Here is a 21,275-nt window from a genome sequence, read left to right on the forward strand (position 1 = left end):
TATTCCAGTTATAAATGTAGGAACTGAAGAAACAGTCACTCAGTAGGTTTGTAGATATGCTTAGTGAGTGCAATTTGAATTTGGGCCAACATTCCATTTATCACCTGACTACCCTAAGCTGAGAGAGAATGGCTTTAATTACAGAACTTTTAAATTGGAAGATTAATTTTCTGAGGATTCTGACAACGAGATGGAAGAGAAGTGCATCTCCTATTTAAAGTACAAGTTTCTGCTGTATGGGGGAAAACAACAGTTATAAGTTAAAGAATGTGCATTAGGTAGATAAAAACGGGCTTCATATGTAGTGAAGCAAAGAAAAGTGTGGTGTTTTGGTTCTCTGGAAATAACATATAGTCACAGCAAGGAAGCATTCGGGAAGTTGTCTAGGATGAATCCAAACGGGATGAATGTCCCCAGTTTGCATCATATTGCAGTAGTGTGGGAAGATCTGCAGAAACAGACCGTTGGAATAGTCCATTTATAGTCCACAGTGAGCTCAGCAGAACACGAAGGGACTGAAGATGTCCTGGAGTGGGGGTCGCCGGGGGGCAGCGGTGAGGGCTTCGTCAGGAAAGGGCACGGATAAGTTAAAGCAAAGAGCGTGGCTTCTCTATTTTTAAAGCCAGTGAAATTGCCTTCCCACCGTGTGCATGTGCTGTTTTCTTGATTATAGACTAGGGGAATTGCTTTTATTTACACCACTTCCAGGCAGTCTGTTTTTCATTTCTCGAGTTCCTTTCTGTTTCTCCTCTTCACCTGTGTGACTGTCCTCTTCACATGTAACTGCCATTCGCTTGTCTGGCTTACTCCCTTTCTCGTCTTTCGTGCCCCTCCAGGTTAATATTCCTTAATATGCTGCTTTTCATCAAGTCATTCCTTTGTTTTAAGAAATTTCCTTCCTGCAATTCTCTTGTGTTCCCTCTCCTTTTAGTTAGCATGACCTTTGTGTCAGGTTTGCTGGTGTGTGGTTACTTTAGGAATTGTTCATAGGACAGATCTGATAAAGGGTTAGTATCCAAAGTATATAAAGAACTGGTGTACAATTCAATGCCCAAAAAACAAATAATCCAGATAAAAAAATGGATAGAAGACATGAACAGACATTTTTACAAAGACCACCTCCAGATGGCCAACAGACTCATGAAAAGATGCTCAACATCGTTCGTCATCAGGGAAATGCAAATCGAAACTACAATGAACAAAAACAAGCAAAAAATTATAATGAACAGTCTCCTCCCTCATGTCAGAATGGCCAAAATCAAACCACAGATGCTGGCGAGTTTGTGCAGAAAAAGTTGGTAGAAATGAAAACTGGTGTGCAGCTACTGTGGCAAACAGTAAGGAGATTCCTCAAAAAATTAACAATTGAGGGGCGCCTGGGTGGCTCAGTTGGTTGAGCGTCCGACTTTGGCTCAGGTCATGATCTCGCAGTTTGTGGGTTCGAGCCCCGCATTGGGCTCTGTGCTGACAGCTCGGAGCCTGGAGTCTGCTTCGGATTCTGTGTCTCCCTCTCTCTCTCTGCCCTTCCCCCGCTCACGCTCTGTCTCTCTCTCTCTCTCTGTCAAAAATAAACATAAAAAAAAAATTAAAAATTAACAGTTGAACTACTATATAATTGAATAATCACACTACTGGGTATTTACCCAAGGAATACAAAAACATTAATTCAGAGGGGTACATGCACCCCTATACTTAACTGCAGGATTATTTACATTAGCCAAATTATGGAAGCAGCCCAAGTGTCCATTGACAGATGATGGATAAAGAAGAGGTGATACACACACACACACACACAGTGTAATATTTTGCTGTAAAAAAATGAAATCTTGCCATTTGCAACAGCGAAAATAGAGCTAGAAGGTATAACGCTGAGCCAAATAAGTCAGCCACAGAAAGACAAATACCATATGATCTCACTCATGTGGAATTTAAACAACAACATAAAGGAGCAAAGAAAAACGAGAGATAAACCAAGAAATAGACTCAACCATAGCGAACAAACGGTAGTTACCGGAGGGGAGGTGAGTGGAGGGATGGGGGAAATAGGTGATGGGGATTAAAGAGTATACTTACAATGAAAAAAAAAATCTCCTTCCTGCAATCCCCTTGTGCCCCTTCTCCTTTCAGTTAGCATGGCCTTTGTGTCAGTTCTGCTGGTATGTATTTCCTTTAAAGAGTTATTCATAGGGTTGAGAAACTTACCTCTTCTCTTCAGCTCCTAAGTCTATAAACCTGTGTTGTTCCCCTGCCATTTAGAGCTTAGTGTGCTGCTGGGGTTCTGCCTACTTCCCAGGCAGGGTTTTCCATCCTGTGGACTTGGGCCTTCCCTCAGCGCATGTATATCTGCACCATCATCTTCAGGAAATTCTCTGAAGGTTCTGGCTGTGAATGGTACACTTTCCTAATTTAGGGCTAATGAGGGTTTCCTGGTAAAAATAGGAAATAGGATGCTTGGGTTCACCTTGCCAACTGGGCCCAGAATTTACCTTTGTATGTATAGGACTCATAGTGGAACTTAACATACAGTCCTTGCTTTCTTTCCACCTCAGTCCCTTAGCTGGTTCTCTTCTGCTTCGTGCTGGGCCTTCCTTGTTTCCTGATCAGTGTCGTTCTGAGGTGATTTCGTCTAATACAGTGGCTTCAAGACCATCGATCTGCTGATATGTACCTGTGTGACTTCTTCCCACTCCAGGCTTATATGATCTCCACATGTTCAGTGGCATGCCCAAGAGGAATCTTCAAGTTAACATAGACCAACCAGATCTGCTTTCTGACTTCGTCTCAACTCCTAGGCTCCCATCACCACAATAATGCCCAAAACGCTCAGTAGTATTCTTCATCTAGTCGTTTGGTCCCAAACCTCTTAGTAACCCATTTTTGTTGTTGTTGTTCTTATCACTCAGTGCATTTCATCAGCAAATTGTATTGATTCTTCCTCCAAAAGGTGTTTACCTTCTCATTTATCTGCTTCTTTGCATCAAGACCACCCGTACCCCAGTGGAAGCCAGCAGCATCTCTCCTTGCCTGTGACGCTAGCCTGCTGACGTGTCCGTCTGCTTCTGGTCTTGCATCCACCCCCCCACCCTCCATAATTTATTTTTCATACAAAAGCTAGAATAATCTGATGAAAACATCTCGGGGGGAGTTGAATTCAAAGCAATTCTGATTATAACACAAAAGCCCAGTTTTTTGATGGTAGGCTCAAAAAGGCTTTAGGAATTTGTTTTAGGAATTTGATGAAATAGACAAATATCTACCTATAACTCTAAGTTAAGTTGTACTTAAACATGTGATTACATGTATGTGCTTACAGTTGCATGTATAAAATGTACTGATTTAGGAATTTTTTTCATTCTCGACATTTCATAAAATTTATTTCAACACTCAACATGCATCTTTTTTTATATGTTCTCTTTTTATATTTTATTTTATTTTAATTTAATTTAATTTTTTAAACATGAAATTGTCAAACGGGTTTCCATGCAACACCCAGTGCTCATCCCAATGGATGCCCTCCTCAATACCCCTCCCCCCCCGCATCAACCCTTGAGTCTTTTATGGTTTGGCTCCCTCCTTCTCTAACTTTTTTTTTTCCTTCCCCACCCCCATGGTCTTCTGTTAAGTTTCTCAGGATCCACATAAGAGTGAAAACATATGGTATCTGTCTTTCTCTGTATGACTTATTTCACTTAGCATAACACTCTCCAGTTCCATCCACGTTGCTATAAAAGGCCATATTTCATTCTTTCTCATTGCCACGTAGTATTCCATTGTGTATATAAACCACAATTTCTTTATCCATTCATCAGTTGATGGACATTTAGGATCTTTTCATAATTTGGCTATTGTTGAAAGTGCTGCTATAAACATTGGGGTACAAGTGCCCCTATGCATCAGCACTCCTGCCATCCCTTGGGTAAATTTCTAGCAGTGCTATTGCTGGGTCATAGGGTAGATCTATTTTTCATTTTTTTTAATTTAATTTTTTATTTCTTAAAATTTACAGCCAAAATAGTTAGCATATAGTGCAACAATGATTTCAGGAGTAGATTTCTTAATGCCCCTTACCCATTTAGCCAGTCCCCCCTCCCACAACCCCTCCAGCAACCCCCAGTTTGTTCTCCATATTTATGAGTCTCTTCTGTTTTGTCCCCCTCCCTGTTTTTATATTATTTTTTCTTCCCTTCCCTTATGTTCATCTGTTTTGTCTCTTTTAAGTCCTCATATGAGTGAAGTCATATGATTTTTGTCTTTCTCTAATTTCACTTAGCATAATACCCTCCAGTTCCATCCATGTGGTTGCAAATGGCAAGATTTCATTCTTTTTGATTGCCAAGTAATACTCTGTTGTGTGTGTGTGTATATACACATTCATTCATTCATTCATCGATGGACATTTGAGCTCTTTCCATACTTTGGCTATTGTTGAAAGCACTGCTATAAACATTGGGGTACAAGTGCCCCTGTTCATCAGCACTCCTGTATCCCTTGGGTAAATTCCTAGCAGTGCTATTGCAGGGTCATAGAGTAATTCTAGTTTTAATTTTTTGAGGAACCTCCACACTGTTTTCCAGAGCAGCTGCACCAGTTTGCATTCCCACCAACAGTGCAAGAGGGTTCCCATTTCTCCACATCCTCTCCAGCATCTGTTGTAGTCTCCTGATTTGTTCACTTTAGCCACTCTGACCGGCATGAGGTGGTGTCTCAGTGTGGTTTTGATTTGTATTTCCCTGATGAGGAGTGACATTCAGCATCTTTTCGTGTGCCTGTTGGCCATCTGGATGTCTTGTTTAGAAAAGTGTCTATTTGTGTCTTCTGCCCATTTCTTCACTGGATTATTTGTTTTTCAGGTCTGGAGTTTGGTGAGTTCTTTATAGATTTTGGATACTAGCCCTTTGTCTGATATGTCATTTGCAAGTATCTTTTCCCATTCTGTTGGTTGCCTTTTAGTTTTGTTGATTGTTTCCTTTGCAGTGCAGAAGCTTTTTCTCTTCATGAGGTCCCAATAGTTCGTTTTTGCTTTTAATTCCCTTGCCTTTGAGATGTGTCAAGTAAGGAATTGCTGTGGCTGAGGTCAGAGAGGTTTTTTCCTGCTTTCTCCTCTAGGGTTTTGATGGTTTCCTGTCTCACATTCAGGTCCTTTATCCATTTTGAGTTTATTTTTGTGAATGGTGTAAGAAAGTGGTCTTGTTTCATTCTTCTGCATTCAACATGCATCTTCTTAAACTGCTTTATAGAAGTGTCACCACAGCATGTTTGACATCAGTTCCTTGAGTTTCTTCTGCATCATCTGACACAGTATTCCAAAGCGTATCATCTTCTCTGCCATTTAAATTGTTGTAGAGACAGCGCTTTTTGCACCAAAGTATGATGTTGTCACTGACAGTTCTATACAAACCACACTGTTCTTGTATAACAGTAGATGATTGCTTAAGAATTTTTCCTGTGCTTATTTGTACTCTGTGTAGTTTGGTGTGATTATTAAGTGGATATATATTTTATTCAACCTGTTTTTTTTTGATTTGCTTATAGTGGGAAAGTTTGTCTGAATAACCTAACTTGACTTTACTGGAAACCAGAAGTCCATTGTTCTCTCTTCTCTTCTCTTCTCTTCTCTTCTCTTCTCTTTTCTTGTTTATTTATTTATTTATTTTAGAGAGAGCACAAGCAGAGGAGAGGCAGAGAGAGAGGGAGACACAGAATCCGAAGCAGGCTCTGGCTTCTGAGATGTCAGCACAGAGTCCAACATGGTGCTCAAACCCATGAACTATGAGATCATGACCTGAGCCAAAGTTGGCCACTTAACTGACTGAGCCATCCAGGTGGCCCCACTGTCTTCTTCCTTGAAGTGCTTTCTACTTGGCATCCAGGATATGTTTTTTTGGTTTTCTTCATCCTTCACTAGTCAACTCTTGCTCAGTGTCCTTTGCTGGTCCTTGCTTATGATCCAGTCTCTGTGGTAGTCCCATGGCTCACTCTTTGGACAGGCCCTCCTGAGGTGATCTCATTTAGTTTAATGGCCTTGCATACCATAGGCACATGATCACTGTCAGATTAATGTCATCAGCCTAGACCTTTCCTCTCTGCTTAAATGTCGTCCTGTCAGAGATGCCTTCTCTGACAAGCGGCTGTCTTATTTTTCTTTAACATTCTGTATAGGATTTTATTACCACCTAAACTATTTTTGTAGTTATTTATTTGTTAATTATCTGTCTTCTTCCCACTTTAATGTACATTCCATGAGGTGTATCCCCGTCAACTAGAAAAATGCTTAGCACGTAGCAGACACTGTAAGTGTTGAATGAATAAATGAGTATCATCATCCTTGTAATCATCAAGTTCATTTTACTAAAGGCTTTGCACTGATGTAAGTACAGGAGATATAAAAAAGTTTAGGACATGGCAAGTTTGGCCACAGAAGCATGGCAGTATGGCAGGAGGTCTAACAGAAGGCAGATGAGGGAAGCATAATGGTGGATGTGTGTGGAATGAGCAAAAGAATTCCTATTGAGATGGGATTAAGAAAATTGTGGTCAAGGGGCGCCTGGGTGGCGCAGTCGGTTAAGCGTCTGACTTCAGCCAGGTCACGATCTCGCGGTCCGTGAGTTCGAGCCCCGCGTCGGGCTCTGGGCTGATGGCTCAGAGCCTGGAGCCTGTTTCCGATTCTGTGTCTCCCTCTCTCTCTGCCCCTCCCCCGTTCATGCTCTGTCTCTCTCTGTCCCAAAAATGGATAAATGTTGAAAAAAAAAAAAATCTTAAAAAAAAAAAAAAAGAAAATTGTGGTCAGATTAGTGGGAATGAATCACAGAGTTAATTGGGGGGGGGGGGGGGGACACGTGGTAGATTGGGAAACAGACATATCCTGGGCAGAAATAATGCTATTAGGGGCACCTGGGTGTCTCAGTTGGTCAACTGTCTGATTTCGGGCCAGGTCATGATAGTGGTTTATGGGTTTGAGCCCTGTGAAAGGCTCTGTGCTGACAGCTCAGAGCCTGGAGCCTGCTTCGGATTCTGCATTTCCCCCTCTCTCTGCCCCGGCTACTCTTGTGCGTGATCACTCGCTCGCTCGCTCTCTCTCTCAAAAATAAATAAGCATTAAAAAAATTTTAAGATTATATTTAAAAACAAAAAAAGAGGAATAGTTGTATGAAAGGTAATGGGGGAGGGGAAGAGGAGTGGATCTCGTTTATTTGTGGTTTACTTGGATTACAGTTCAGATTGTTGACCTTTTAAACTTGTTATCTTTGTAGAATGCTAAGAAATATCATTTGCAGTTTTGTGCAGCAAATGGAAAGTGTTTATGGACACTACACTCAAATGTTTCCACATTTTATTTTCTTCGTAGAATGAGAATTCTTTTAGGAGCTAATACTCCCTTGTCAGTAAAGGCTGGCTGTCCTAGTATAGCCTATGTAAACACATCCTGTAATGGGAAGGCTCTGGGGGGAGCACAGAGAAATGGAGCATCATTCTAGAGTTAGTCTGATATTGTTATGGATCCCATCAGTCTTTTATTTCTCCCAACAGAGATAATGGACATTTTCTTATGTGTTAAAAGTCTGTGCTTGGGGCGCCTGGGTGGCGCAGTCGGTTAAGCGTCCGACTTCAGCCAGGTCACGATCTCGCGGTCCGTGAGTTCGAGCCCCGCGTTGGGCTCTGGGCTGATGGCTCAGAGCCTGGAGCCTGTTTCCGATTCTGTGTCTCCCTCTCTCTCTGCCCCTCCCCCGTTCATGCTCTGTCTCTCTCTGTCCCAAAAATAAATAAACGTTGAAAAAAATTAAAAAAAAAAAAAAAAAGTCTGTGCTAGTGTGCGGAGACTACTTGAGTAGTTTTTGCCTTAAAAAAAGACATTTCAAGTGATGGTAATTAGGTAGCACATTATTAAATTTTGTAACGGATAATTTAAATTCTAAGGGAAAATCAATTCCTTATAGACAAGTGGTAATTTGCTCTTTTTATACTCTGTGAATTTTGGCAGGATTTCTTTTGGGTCTCCTGATTTCCAATAGGCAAACATTTCTATTTTCTCCATTCTCTGTTTCTGGAATACCTGTTATTTACATAAAGGATTTCCTGGAACAAGGAAAGAAGCCCACTTTTGAATCATCTCAGTCTCTCATTGGATTCAGATGATTCCAGCTGATTGCTACCCCACCTGCCTTCCAGAAGCAAATGTAAACCCTGTCTGGAGAAGTCTAACCTTAGGTCTCAGAAAATTCTATCAGTTTTCCTGTATAGAGCCTGACACTTAATAGAAAGTAATCATAACTAGGAGGAGAAAAGATGATATGACAAAAATAAAAATAAACAAGATATCAGTATCCATAGAGGACACAGACAATGGACTTATCACATGTTGACATTAAAATAACTAGATCAGTATATTCAAGGAATTTGAAAGATGGAAAATCTTCATAGAGAGCTATATCTGTGAAAACAAGCCAGATAGACATTCCACAGCTGAAAAATACAGTAACTGAAGGTGGGAGCTCAGTGGATTGGGTTAAGGGCAGGTTAGACACAGCTGAATAGAGAATCTTCTGAAGTGAGGTGGGATCAGGATAGAGAGAGATGAGGTTGGAAAACATGGAGAAGAGCAGAAGAGATGGGAGGACAAGTGGGATATGGTGGTTTTTACAGTAGGTGGTGCTGGATCATTTTGGATATCAGTATAGAGAAATTGTAGTAAGTTACACTGTACAAAAAGTCAGTTCAGGTAGATTGATTGCATGTTTAAATATAAAAAATGTTATTTGAACAATAAAGCTTCTAGTAGGTAACAAATAAAAATATCTTCATGACCTTGGAGTAGACCAAGAATTTTTTTTAACAGGACACAAAAGCACTATCATAAAGGAAAATATTGATATATTGGATCCCCTTAAAATTAGAAACTTCTGTTCATCAAAAGGCATCATTAAGAGAGTAACGAGATAATACAGGAAGGTATTTGTCACACAGATAATCAACGGTGGGCTTTTAATTAGAACATGTAAAGAACTGAAAGCTGATAACTCAGTAGAAAGATGAGCACGAGACTTGAACAGGCAGTTGACAAAGTTCTCTCCAAGCGGCCATTTAACACACAAAAAGATGCATAGCGTTATTAGTCATCAGGAAAATTCCATTTGATTGTGATAACATACCAATGGGTACCCACCAGAATTGTGGGTATATGTAATGAAAAAGCCTGATAATGCAGATTTTAGCAAAAATGTAGAGCAATTGGGATTTTTATATCTGCCTGTTGGAATGTAAATTGTCTTAATCATCACTTTGGAAAACTGATCATCAGCAGTGTCTACTCAACTAAATCTAAGAATGCTTTATGATCCAGTAATTTCACTGGCAAGTACATACCCAACAGAAATGTTTACATGTACCAAGCATAAGGTATGCTTAGCATCATTCATAAATGGAAACAGCCTCAGCATCCATCAATAATGAATACATTGTGGTATACCCATACACTGGGATACTATACAGCACTGAAAAAGAGCATGGATGAATATCACCAAATATAATGTCAAGCAAAACCATGCCTGTGGATAAGTGGTAATGTTTGGTCTGGTTACCATTAAGAGTTGAAGGAATGACAACCTGTTCTAGAATTTCTCAGTGCATGGATGAATTTTGTTGACTTTGAGTTTCATCCTAAGGTCATCGGTACAGGCATTTTTAACCTGAACTTTAACATTAATATCTCCAGTATGTTTGTCTTGGGCCAGTTTTGCTAAAGGGCATTCTAGTCATCGGCTGGAGGGCAGGAACCTGGCTGCCAGGATCTTGGGGGCCTGCTGGGAAAGGGGGCTGGAAGCCCCAGTGGGGATTCACTTAGTTTCCCCCTATTTGCACTTTGATGGTGGTTTCTTTCTCCCAGTCTAGAAACTTTCTGTTTTACTTTCTCTAGAGAAGAAATCTCCAGACTTCAATGTCTGCCTGGGTGCAAGTTCAGTGGCAGTCACCTAGATTCACTAGGAAGAGGAGGTAATCTAGGGATCAACTGCTTTTTAATCAGATTTTGCCATATATTTGTTCTTTTACCCTTCCTTTTTCACACTTAGTTTTGGAAGTACCTATTTATTTATTTATTTATTTATTTATTTTTCTGTTCTTTTATTTTTTTTTTCAATATATGAAATTTATTGTCAAATTGGTTTCCATACAACACCCAGTGCTCATCCCAAAAGGTTCCCTCCTCAATACCCATCACCCACCCTCCCCTCCCTCCCACCCCCCATCAACCCTCAGTTTGTTCTAAGGAAAAAAAGAGGTTGGAAGTACCTTTTTAGTCCATAGTACCAGGCAAGTGGTTATCTACCTGGAAGAATAATGGATTTGGATTCCTTCCCAATCCATATAATAGTCAATTTCCAATGAATTGAGGACTTCAATGTGAAAGACAAAAAGAAGGGGAAAAGGAAAGATCTAGACCACATAAATAATGCCTATGAGTCACTAACAAAAGATTGAAAACCGAAAAAAAAAAAAAAAAAACCCAAACTGAACCAGGTATTTCACGAAAGAGGAATATGAACAAACAAAAAAAATATGCTTACTGTATTAACAATGGTGAAAATTCAAATGAAGACCACAAGATGTAGATGAGTAAAGATGAAATCTGATACTGGTATATACCAATGAGCTTGTAACTTGGAAGGAACTGCTACCTGATTGTTGGGAATACATTAGGAAGCAGTTGGGCAGTGACGCGATAGTGGAATGTTCGTGGTTCCACTCTTATGTGTGTACCTCAGCAGCTCTTGGACCTGTACCTTGGGAGACCAACGCAGAAGCATTCACAGCAGTTTCAAAGCAATATACGTCTAGCGAGCTAATATTTATTCAACACTTATTTCATGTCAGGAACTGTGCTCATGAGTCGAAAGATATGGTGAGCAAAATCAGACATAGTTTTTGCTCTTAGCTACTCTTAAATTTCCTGAATGACAGATATTATCAGATAATCAGAAGACATGACTAGACCCTTTTCCAGAGAAGACATCCAGATGGCCAACAGACACATGAAGAGATGCTCAACATCAGTCATCATCAGGCAAATACAAATAAAAACCGTATTGAGATACCACCTCATGCTTGTCAGAGTGGCCAAAATGAACAACTCAGGAAACAACAGATGCTGGCAAGGATGTGGAGAAACTGGAATCCTCTTGCGCTGTTGGTAGGAATGCAAACCGGTGCAGCTTCTCTGGAAAACAGTGTGGAGGTTCCTCAAAAAATTAAAAATAGAACTACTGTACGACCCAGTAATAGCACTACGAGGAGTTTATCCAAAGGATACAGGAGTGCTGATTCATAGGGGCACATGCACCCCAATGTTCATAGCAGCCCTTTCAACAATAGCCAAATTATGGAAAGAGCCTGAATGTCCATTGACTGATGAATGGAAAAAGAAGATGTGGTTTATATATACAATGGAATACTACTTGGCAATGAGAAAGAATGAAATCTTGCCATTTGCAGCAACGTGGATGGAACTGGAGGGTGTAATGCTAAGTGAAGTAAAGCAGTCAGAGAAAAACAGATATCATATGTTTTCACTCATGGGATGTGGTACTTGAGAAACTTAACAGAAGACCATAGGGGAAGGGAATGGGAAAAAAAATAGTTACAAACAGAGAGGGAGGGAAGCAAAAACCATAAGAGACTCTTTAAATACAGAGAACAAACTGAGGGTCAATGCGGGGTAGGGGGGTGGTGGTGCGGGAAAGAGGGGAAAATGGGTGATGGGCATTGAGGAGGGCATTTGTTGGGATGAGCACTGGGTATCATATGTAAGTGATGAATCATGGGAATCTATTCCCCAAAACCAAGAGCAGACTGTATACACTATATGTTGGCCAACTTGACAATAAATAATATTAAAAGAAAAAGGATAATCAAAAATAGATTATAAAATTGCTCTTGGGTAAGGGCTTTAATGTATTCTGTTCTATGAGACGGTATCGAGAGGTTGAATTTAAGAAGGTCATCACTACAGTGAATGATGAAATACGTGTAGGAGTTGACTGGCAAGGAACGAAGAGAAGCGTCCTGTAGTTAGAGACGTGATATCTTGTTGCTAGGGAAGGGGAGCGGGAAGTTTAACCGGAGGGGAAGATAGCAGGAGGTGTAGTTGGGGGCCAGACTCGGGAGGCCTTGAAGGTCTTGATAGGGAGTTTTAAGAACTTACATGTTAAAGACATGGAGATTTTAAGCACAGGGACAACTCAATGGACAAGATCCACATAGATACAGGGTGTGTAAGGGTTAGAATGACAAGAGTAGGACGTACACTAGCTTGGAGGCTGTTGTAGTTGAGGAGAAGGGAGTATGGAAGCTTGCACTTGATTTGGGGAGCATTTAATGATTGACTTCGTGTGAGAAGTAAGAGAAAGGGAGGTGATGTGTAAGGATGAGTCTAAGGTTTCTGGGTTGTTTGATAGCATTGGGAGTGATATTGTATAATGGGATATTATACTCTGAAAGACAACCATGTTTGTTGGGATGATAATTATGTTTCGCTGGGATATGTAGATTTTGAAATACCTTTGAGACAGACAAAAGTAGATGTCGAGTCAGCAGTGGAATATATAGATCTGTAGCTTAGAGACCAGATTTGGGCTGCAGATACATAATTGGGAAACATCTGTGTTTACAGTGGGAAATCAAATCATTGGTGGAGATGAGATGGCATGGGTCAAATGGTAGGAAGAAAAGAGCAGTGGACCTAGAACTGAGTCTTGATAAACTTGAGTATTTAGGACAAAAGCCACAGAGAGGGACCAACTAAAGAAGCTGAAGAAGAAAACTAGAAATGTTTGGTGTCATACAGAGGAGTAAGAGGCATGGCAACAGTATTGAACGTTGCTGACCGGTACCTGCTGGATGCGATGTCATGGACGTTGTCAGTGGCCTTGAAGTGAGTGATGGGTGTGAGTCAGACTGCGGTGGGTTGAGGAGCAAGTAGGAGGAACTGTGGAGGGTGCTAGGTATAGATTTCTCTTTCAAGACTTGTTTGTTTCCCTCCCTCCCTCCCTCCCTCTCTCTCTCTCTCTCTCTCTCTCTCTTTCTTTCGAGAGCATGTGTGCACAGATGTGAGTGGGAGAGGGGCAGAGGGAGAGGACGAGAGACTTAAGCAGGCTCCAAGCCCAGCACAGAGCCCGAGGTGAAATCAAGAGCTGTATACCTAACTGACTGAGCCACCCAGGCACCCCTCTTTTAAGAGGTTTGATGAGATGGGAAGGAGAGAGACAATGAGGAATTTGCTAGAAGAACACGAACAGTGTTTTGTTAAATGGGAGAGAGTAAATATATAAAAGGGAAAACGAGTAATTGTCAGTTCTAAGGTTCTGAGAAGGTGGAAGGGAAGGAGTTACTGGTCCACCGCTGTGACGGAAGGAAATGTGTCGAGGGCGGGATACGTAACAGGTGCGCATGTTGAGAACTTGGAAGGAGAGTTCCTTCATGATGCTTTCTGTTTGCTCTCATGAGAGGTTGGGCACTTGGGGGTTTGAAGAGAAGAGACTTTTGAAAACAGACTGGGAATACATTGACCGATGAAATACAGTCAGATTTTGGTACTGCTCTGGGCCGTTCATTCTTGGTGTCACACGTTTATGGTGGTGTTGAGTTTTAGCAGCCTTCTCTGCAGGCATCCAGAAAGCAAATCATTGGATTCATGCAGACTTCCTTTGGCTAGATGGGTGCAAAGAGAAGAAAAGGGGCAAGGGTGTAATGAAATGGTAGATGATGGGAGATAATAAAGCAGGAAGTAAGTGAAGAAGAGAAAAGACTGATGGATCGGGAGAAGATGTCATGGAGTCAATTAAGAGAAGTTTCCCCGAAGTCGAGGAACTATCACAGTGGAAGAACACGCAAGTAGGATCAAGAGCAGATAATGGTTAGAGGGTGTGTTTGAAGTACTCCTCTTGGAGGAGACGCTATACTCTTTCACTTTGGAAAAGCTGTTCGACAGATGGTGAGGCTGGGCAGGGAGGTGTCCGTCAGGCAACCCATCTCGGAAAGCAGAAAAGGAAGATGAGTTTCTGTGTGTCTAGTATTTTCAGATCTTGCTTCCTAGATTGGGCTGAGGGAGTAGCGCCGACTAATCAAGAGGTTCTTGGAGTTGCTGCTCTCGTCTTGGAAGCGCCCGGCCCCAGTGATAACGTGTTGTGCTGCCTGTCGCTGGTAGCTCCTGGCTGGCTGACGGGCTGTCCCAAATCATCGTGTCACATGTCGTGAAGCTCTTAGCTTCCACTTAACCTCTCGTTTCTGTGGTTTACTCATCATCGAGCAGTTATGTGCTCTGAATTCTTTAAGTAGTATTGATACATTTTTGCTGACTTAACAGTATTTTTCCTTCATTTTGACTAATGCCATCTATTTGTTAGAGTGTGGCCGGCACTGTAATCAGTGACTCGAGCGGAGGATACTAACTGGTGGATGGAAATAAACTTGTGATTTGGTGCCGCTCCAGATAATAGCAGAAAGACAAAAGCATGACTAAATTTACAAAGGGGGCCATGTAAATGCTAAGTGTTAAGATATCAGTATACTTTTTTTTTTTTTTTTAATTTTTTTTTTTTTTTCAACGTTTATTTATTTTTGGGACAGAGAGAGACAGAGCATGAACGGGGGAGGGGCAGAGAGAGAGGGAGACACAGAATCGGAAACAGGCTCCAGGCTCTGAGCCATCAGCCCAGAGCCCGACGCGGGGCTCGAACTCACGGACCGCGAGATCGTGACCTGGCTGAAGTCGGACGCTTAACCGACTGCGCCACCCAGGTGCCCCCAAAGTATACTTTTAAGCGTTTTGTGCAAAACCACTTCTTCCCAGTTGACAGTAGGAGTTGGTAGGAAGTTTTCTCTGGGAGGTAGAAGTTGGGTGAGAGGGTAGGGACAGTGGAGCTGGGAAGAGGGATGTTGGCATTGGGAGATGTAAAGAGGCTTTCATATGATGCAGCCTGTGAACTCGCCGCCCTTTTGAGAGTTGAGGGGAATGGGCACTTGGGAAGATGCCTGGTGGGTCCAGCAAACGGGATGAAACATGAGCCTGTAAGTTTCTAACCACACCCTCAATATCTAGAGTGATGGCCCAATATGTTCCGTGGGTCTGGGCTAGGCACAGTTGGTCAGAGATTGACGTCTACTGAATGCCAGTGGGTTGCGGAAGTCTCGTTTTAGATATCCTAAAACTGGGGGACAAAGGGACATGTGAAAGCCAGATGTTTAGATGTAGTGTCTGTTCTCTGTATCACCCAGTGTTGAAATGAAAATCTTTCTTTGGATTCATGTACACAATTTAGTGAAGGAGCTGGAATTCATGTGACTTGCCTGAGGTCCCAAGCAAGTTTAGTACTAATGACCAACACGAGCGCAGACAACTTGTGGTTCTCCTTTGAACCTTTGAAACTCCGAGAGCGTTCTTCTGCCCAGACGCCTTTTTCTGCCTTTCATCCATCATCTGGAGAATGTGGTTTCTTTCTCGTGGGCCAAGGCTAAATGAAATGAGGGCATTGTTTGGTAATACATTGGCAGATATATTCAGAGTTGCCTTGTTTTCTTTCCTCATAAACGTGTAGATTTTTCTAAGGCAAAAAACAGACGGTGCCTGACAAATTGCTAAAATCTAAATGTCAGCATGACGGGGACTGTGCCCCCTGGAAACATTTGCCTTGGCGACGTTTTCAGATGGATGCTATCAACTGTTTTATCATGAGAGGTAATCTTTTGCACTTCCCTGTATGTAGACTGGTGATGTACATCGAGAGAGACAGCAGAAAGACCACTCCAGGCAAGGACCTGCAAAGCAGCAATGAATACCTGTCCAAGTGCCTGGACCTTCTCATCCGTCACATTGTGCACGAGCTGCCGCGGATCCTGGGTAAATTCTCCTCAGGCCCCTTGACGCTTCCCTTCCTGCGCTTGGGCTTTTAGGCCTCGCCTCTTTTTTCTTCTTGTTTCTCACTTAACACAGGAAAGCCCAGTGACACCGTTTCTTGAATGTGTAGTTTCAAGATTTGAACTCAGGATTTGCTTTATCTGTTTTTACAATTATTTTACATCAGCGACATGACTGAGGCAACGAGCAGGCTGAAGGTTACGTTGAGGTGTCATCTGTGGTAAACTGGCAATTTTAGAAAATAAACACGAGAAAAAGATTGTAAGAGCTTAAAATTGGGTTTGGGCCTTTTGTTTTAGGTGACTTTCTCAAGATTTCCTTCTGCCTAATTCTGAAGAAAAGATTTTTTTCTTTTGGGTTACAGCCACACATTTATTTACCCTTAAGAGAATTTAAAAATGCATAAGGATTAGCATTTAATATTAAAGAATTTTGATATTAAAATTCAAAGTTTGAAAATTTCTTCGGTTTGAAAAGCTTTAAATAAAAATATTAATTTGCCAAAGATGTTTTTTTTTTTTTTTTTTTTTTTTTCCTGGCTGATCTGTTATTTCATTGTTATTTGGAGAAATTAAAGTAATCTAAGGAATGTGTACATTTAGCTTAAATTTCATTCCATGCTTTTCCAGCAGATGTAGCTATAAACCAGAAATGTTTAAAATGTTAAATTTGATCCAGTTCCTTATGGTAGAATATACTCAGAAATTCAGAGTATTAAATCAGAATAATGAAAATACCTTTATGGCTGATTAATGGTATCTTTTTGCTCCTTACTAATACTTTGAGAGATTTTTTTGGTTGTTAATGACTGAAAATAGAACATTTCAAATATTTTTTGGATTATAACCTTTTAAAGTTTAACCCGAAGGCTACAGTCTGGTCGATTGGTAGTTGACTTGCTTAGTGCCAGACTCATCCTGTTTTAGGGTGTGATGCTAAGATTCAGATGTCCACAGTGTAAGTTTTATTATTGGACTTTTCATCCAAGGAGAAGTTTTAGGAATTGATCTTTTTTACTTCCATCCTATTTTATTATTTAAGATTGCAAGCTATAATCTGCTCACTTAGAATTAAAAAGATTTTTTTAATGTTTATTTTTTTTTTTTAAAGAGAGAGACACAGAGCATGAGCAGAGGAGAGGCAGAGAGAGAAGGAGACACAGAATTTGAAGCAGGCTCTAGGCTCTGAGCTGTCAGCACAGAGCTTGACAAACTCAAGCTTAAACTCACGAACTGTGAGATCATGACCTAATTTTTTAAATACCCTTTCCCTGTTTACAGAAGTAAGAAGTGCTCATGGTTAAAATTTAGAAAAGACAAAAAAAAAAAAAAAAAAGGGAAGAAAAATCATATATAAAACCAATGCTATATAAATTTTACTTAGAATTGCTAGATGAAAGATGAAGCTTATATCCATTCTGTCCCCTGAGGCTACAGTTTTCTGTTACAATCTCAATATGTGTGAAGAAAACAGCACAGCCCCTACCCATTTCTTTTATTTAGAGATTAATTACTGTAGTAATCCCATTAGTGTTCCAGCCATGACCAGTGGTCCCTAAGTATTTATGGTCTGTAACCTTCATGAATGATCCCGGATGTGCTTTGCAGGTGCCATTCTTAACGCCTTGGCCAATGTTTCTGGTCGTAAACACCCATCAACAGTCCAAGCGAAACAGCTGAAGATGTGTCTCCCCCTGATGCCTATAGTGCTTCACCTCGTAACTTCTCAGGTACTATTTTATTAGGAAAAAAATAATAGAAATGTGACTCTTGTCTAGGTAAGCTGGAGCCTAGAAATATCAACTCAGACAAAATATTTTCATTTTTGGTTTCTTATACGTGGCTTTCAGGATTTAATCTGTGGAAACTCTCATCACACAGGTGTTTCGACCTCAAGTTGTAACAGAAGAGTTCCTTTTCAGTTATGGAACTATTCTTGTGAGTAACACTGAATTTTTCACGTTCCTAATAAAAATGTGGCTGTCTCTACTGTTTGTGGAATTTGGTGTCAGAATGAAGTAATTTTAAAATCCTTGTGGTATTTATTTGTCTCTAGGGAAGTGACCTTTTTATATTTTTATCTGTTGACTGTAATAAAATTTGACATTTGGAGAAAAATACATTCTCTCTTGATAATGTATTTTGTTCAGATAGCGCTCAAGCAGGGTAAATATGTCTGTAGAAAACACTTCAATAGATTTTAGTATTAAACGTCATGAAGAAATTTAACCTGGCAAGAATGGAATGCTGGGAATGTATTATCATCATGATTTACTTATGTTGTCCAGTTATGCACAGTATCTCTTTTGAGGATGGCATTTCTCCAAGTTAAGCTCAACTTTACTTTTTCTTTAATTTTGGTGAGAAGGGTAGCAATGAAAAATCATTGTCCTATCTTTTATTTCAGTTTTTGCCCACAAAAAGTAGTCTTTCTGTTCAGTTATGGCTCATGAATGATGTTATTTTTTTTTCCTAGCCTGGAATACAGTATATGTCATTGATAAAATGGGGAGCTACACAAAGAGAAAGCTGACGTTTGTCACACGGTATCTCCAGTCTTATTTGATGTTAATAACAAACACCTGAGATTTTCAAAATGCCATTGAGGTTTCTAGTTAAGATGAAGTGAACATCTCCACCGTATTGTAGGTTTGAAATTAAAAAACAAAAATGATTGTCATCCCCAAATGAGACCGTAGTTTTCTAGAAGGTTCATGGTAAAGTATGAAGTTTTGAAGTACAAATGTTGAGTGGAGGTCACTGATTTTGTAAGAAGTGTGTTCAGGGGAGGCGGTAGGGTCCTTTTGTCCCCAATTTCAAACCTTTATCATCCTAAGTGCGTGGAATCCTAATTTCTGTAAAGTACAGAATTGTGGTTGTACAGTCATGAATTTGCAAATTATTAGAATTTCACTTACCACCTTCTTTTATGTTTGCTTTTAATTTCTTTTAATTTGCTTTTTAATCTGTTTTTAAGTACTGTATAGGTGTCCTTTTGGCACGACTATACTTCTGTAATTCACTGCACCGACATATTGATGCCTGGCAATGGTGATTTTGCCCCTGCAGCCGTCTTGGAATCTTTTGGCACAGTGTTTATTTGGGATGGGGATAATTGTCCTTGTCTCTTATTTTTGTTCTCATGCGGAACACTTTTCTCTGCCTACGTTAGCTGAGAACGCTTTAGGTTTTCAAGGAACAAGCAAATCTGTCCAACTAAAAGTCTTCATGGACATTCAGGAACGGTGTGTGTGTATTTTTGAGAGAACACATCTGCTCTATGTAATGCTATCTATGCTCCATACAAGGGAGGAGGCCACACCAAGGAGGGATCTCCTCATTTCTCCCAAGAATGGGTGAACTCTGTGCAGGGTGGGAGGTATTCTGTAGGGTTTTCTTAATATAGGCCCTTTGGGAATAGATAATAGTGTGCCTGGTCGAAAGATAATTAGGATATTGGAAAATCTTTGGCGGTATTTTTTTTTTTTCCTTGATAATGGCACTTAGGTAGAGCGAGCTTAGGCAAATAAAATGGAAAAGGTCATTTGGCTTTCTTTGGGCTGTTTTCCTAGTTTGAATCATGGCTGGGCCCAGAATCTTTCCATTATTTTTCTCATCGCATTTGTTATTTGGCCTTAGCTATGTGTTTATTGTTCTTATACTTAGTGTTGATGGCTTTGATGAAAAACTAGTGAAGGGAAAGGAGTACCGACTAAAATGAAGGACCCAAATTTAGTTAGGTACAGAGTTCTTGTGCATGTTGTTATGCACTGTGGAGAGTTGGTGGTTGCTTCTGTGAATTGATTCATAATCTGTCCAGAAGATGCCAAAGGTATGACAGAGGTGACAGTGCCTTACTGATGCCACCAGGCAAAGGGAACTTATCCGACATCCTACAGCTCCTTGGAAATTCACAGTGCAGATTAGCATATTAAAACCTCTTGGGTTTTGTGCTTTGAAATAATTCTTTTAATTTTTGCTCAGGTAGCGGTTTCCTGGACTTATTTGAGAGTTTTGTTTGCTTGTTTTGTGGGGAGCAAAGGGGGCTGCACAGCTCTAAGTGTCCTGTAGAGCGGTCCACAGCCTGGCTTTGTGGAACTGTCCACAGCACAGTGCATCTTCTGTCCTGGTGGCCCGAGGGAGCAGTTCATTCATGTGTATGTGTTTAGGACTGTGTTTTGAAAGCCTTATTGTTCCATATGGAGGTAAGTATTTTTAGTATTTTTCAAAATGTATCTGGGAGAGTAGCTTGATCTGCCTTAATTTGAGGTATCAAGTGTGGTTCGTCTATAGTAATTGTGCCCAGTGGCAGTGGCTTGGCACCCAGAACTTTCTGGGCTTCCCCTGAAGCAGCTGTCTAGGAGCTGCAGGCCTGCCGTCCGTGGGTGTGGAGACGGCAGTCAGGCTGGGGTGATGGTCACTCGTTAGGAGGGTCCCGCCGGGTGGAGGGAGCGGTGGGACTGTACCTCGCATTAGCTTCAGTTTTCATGCTGGCACCAGGCATCGTTTGCCTATTTGGCTCATAGACATTTTTTTTTTTTTTTGGTAAAAAAAAATTCAGGATACTTCTTATACACGGACACGTGACTATAGGAATTAACGTTTTGTAAACATTTTTTCCCAACGATAATGAAGTTTTGGTCGTTTTATGTTTTAAAGAGGGAAGTATTTGGAAACAATTTGGCAGGGCACCTTTAAAACCATTATTAAGCTTTCAAAGGGTCCAGGCAAAAGCTGATAATTGCTATTTTCCCTTCTTATTAACAGAAACAGTGTGTCATCATACCCGCCTCCCTCTCTAGTTAAAAAAAAAAAAGTAGGGACAGTGTGAGCAGTAAAACATCTGGGGAAGTGCTATGGGGAAATCCTGTGGTGAATACCATCGTTCTTTTGGGCCTCCATTGAATTGGGCTGGGAATTAGGAAGTAGTGAGATTAAGGAAATACGCTCGGGAACTCATGATGTATGTTAACCTAATGTTCACTGTGTTTCTTGTGTCCTTTTGAAAACGCTGGTGATTAATGAGCTGACGGAGAGGATTTTCTTGTATTTTTTTTCTTACATTCTGGCCTTGTTAGTTTTTAAAAGTGCAGTGATTGTGTGGCGGTTATAATTTCCTACAAAAAAAGCCATCACAATTCTAATTTTCAAGCACAAGAAGTGATAAAATTATTCTGGTAGATTTTAATACAAAAGTATAATCATAACCTCCATTATTAAGAGATCTTCACTTATCCTGGGCGTTGAGATAATTGTTTAAGAAAAGACATGCTTCCTGTCTTTTGCAGAGATTTTTTTTTTTTTTTTTAATTTTTTTTTTTCAACGTTTATTTATTTTTGGGACAGAGAGAGACAGAGCATGAATGGGGGAG

General features: G+C 40.6%; 1 protein-coding gene across 4 annotated transcripts in view; it reads left to right on the forward strand.

Annotated features, from left to right (window-relative positions):
• The window catches only part of ULK4 (unc-51 like kinase 4), a 583,089-nt gene that overhangs the window by 181,658 nt on the left and 380,156 nt on the right, over nucleotides 1-21,275 (forward strand). For all 4 annotated transcript variants that reach the window (XM_045436431.1, XM_045436432.1, XM_045436433.1 and 1 more), the window contains 3 exons: nucleotides 15,753-15,886; nucleotides 17,512-17,633; nucleotides 17,785-17,841. In XM_045436431.1, the coding sequence (XP_045292387.1) occupies nucleotides 15,753-15,886; nucleotides 17,512-17,633; nucleotides 17,785-17,841 (313 nt within the window). The remainder of the gene's footprint in view (nucleotides 1-15,752; nucleotides 15,887-17,511; nucleotides 17,634-17,784; nucleotides 17,842-21,275) is intronic.

Source organism: Leopardus geoffroyi, chromosome C2 (assembly GCF_018350155.1).
Source record: "Leopardus geoffroyi isolate Oge1 chromosome C2, O.geoffroyi_Oge1_pat1.0, whole genome shotgun sequence".
NCBI lineage: Eukaryota > Metazoa > Chordata > Mammalia > Carnivora > Felidae > Leopardus > Leopardus geoffroyi.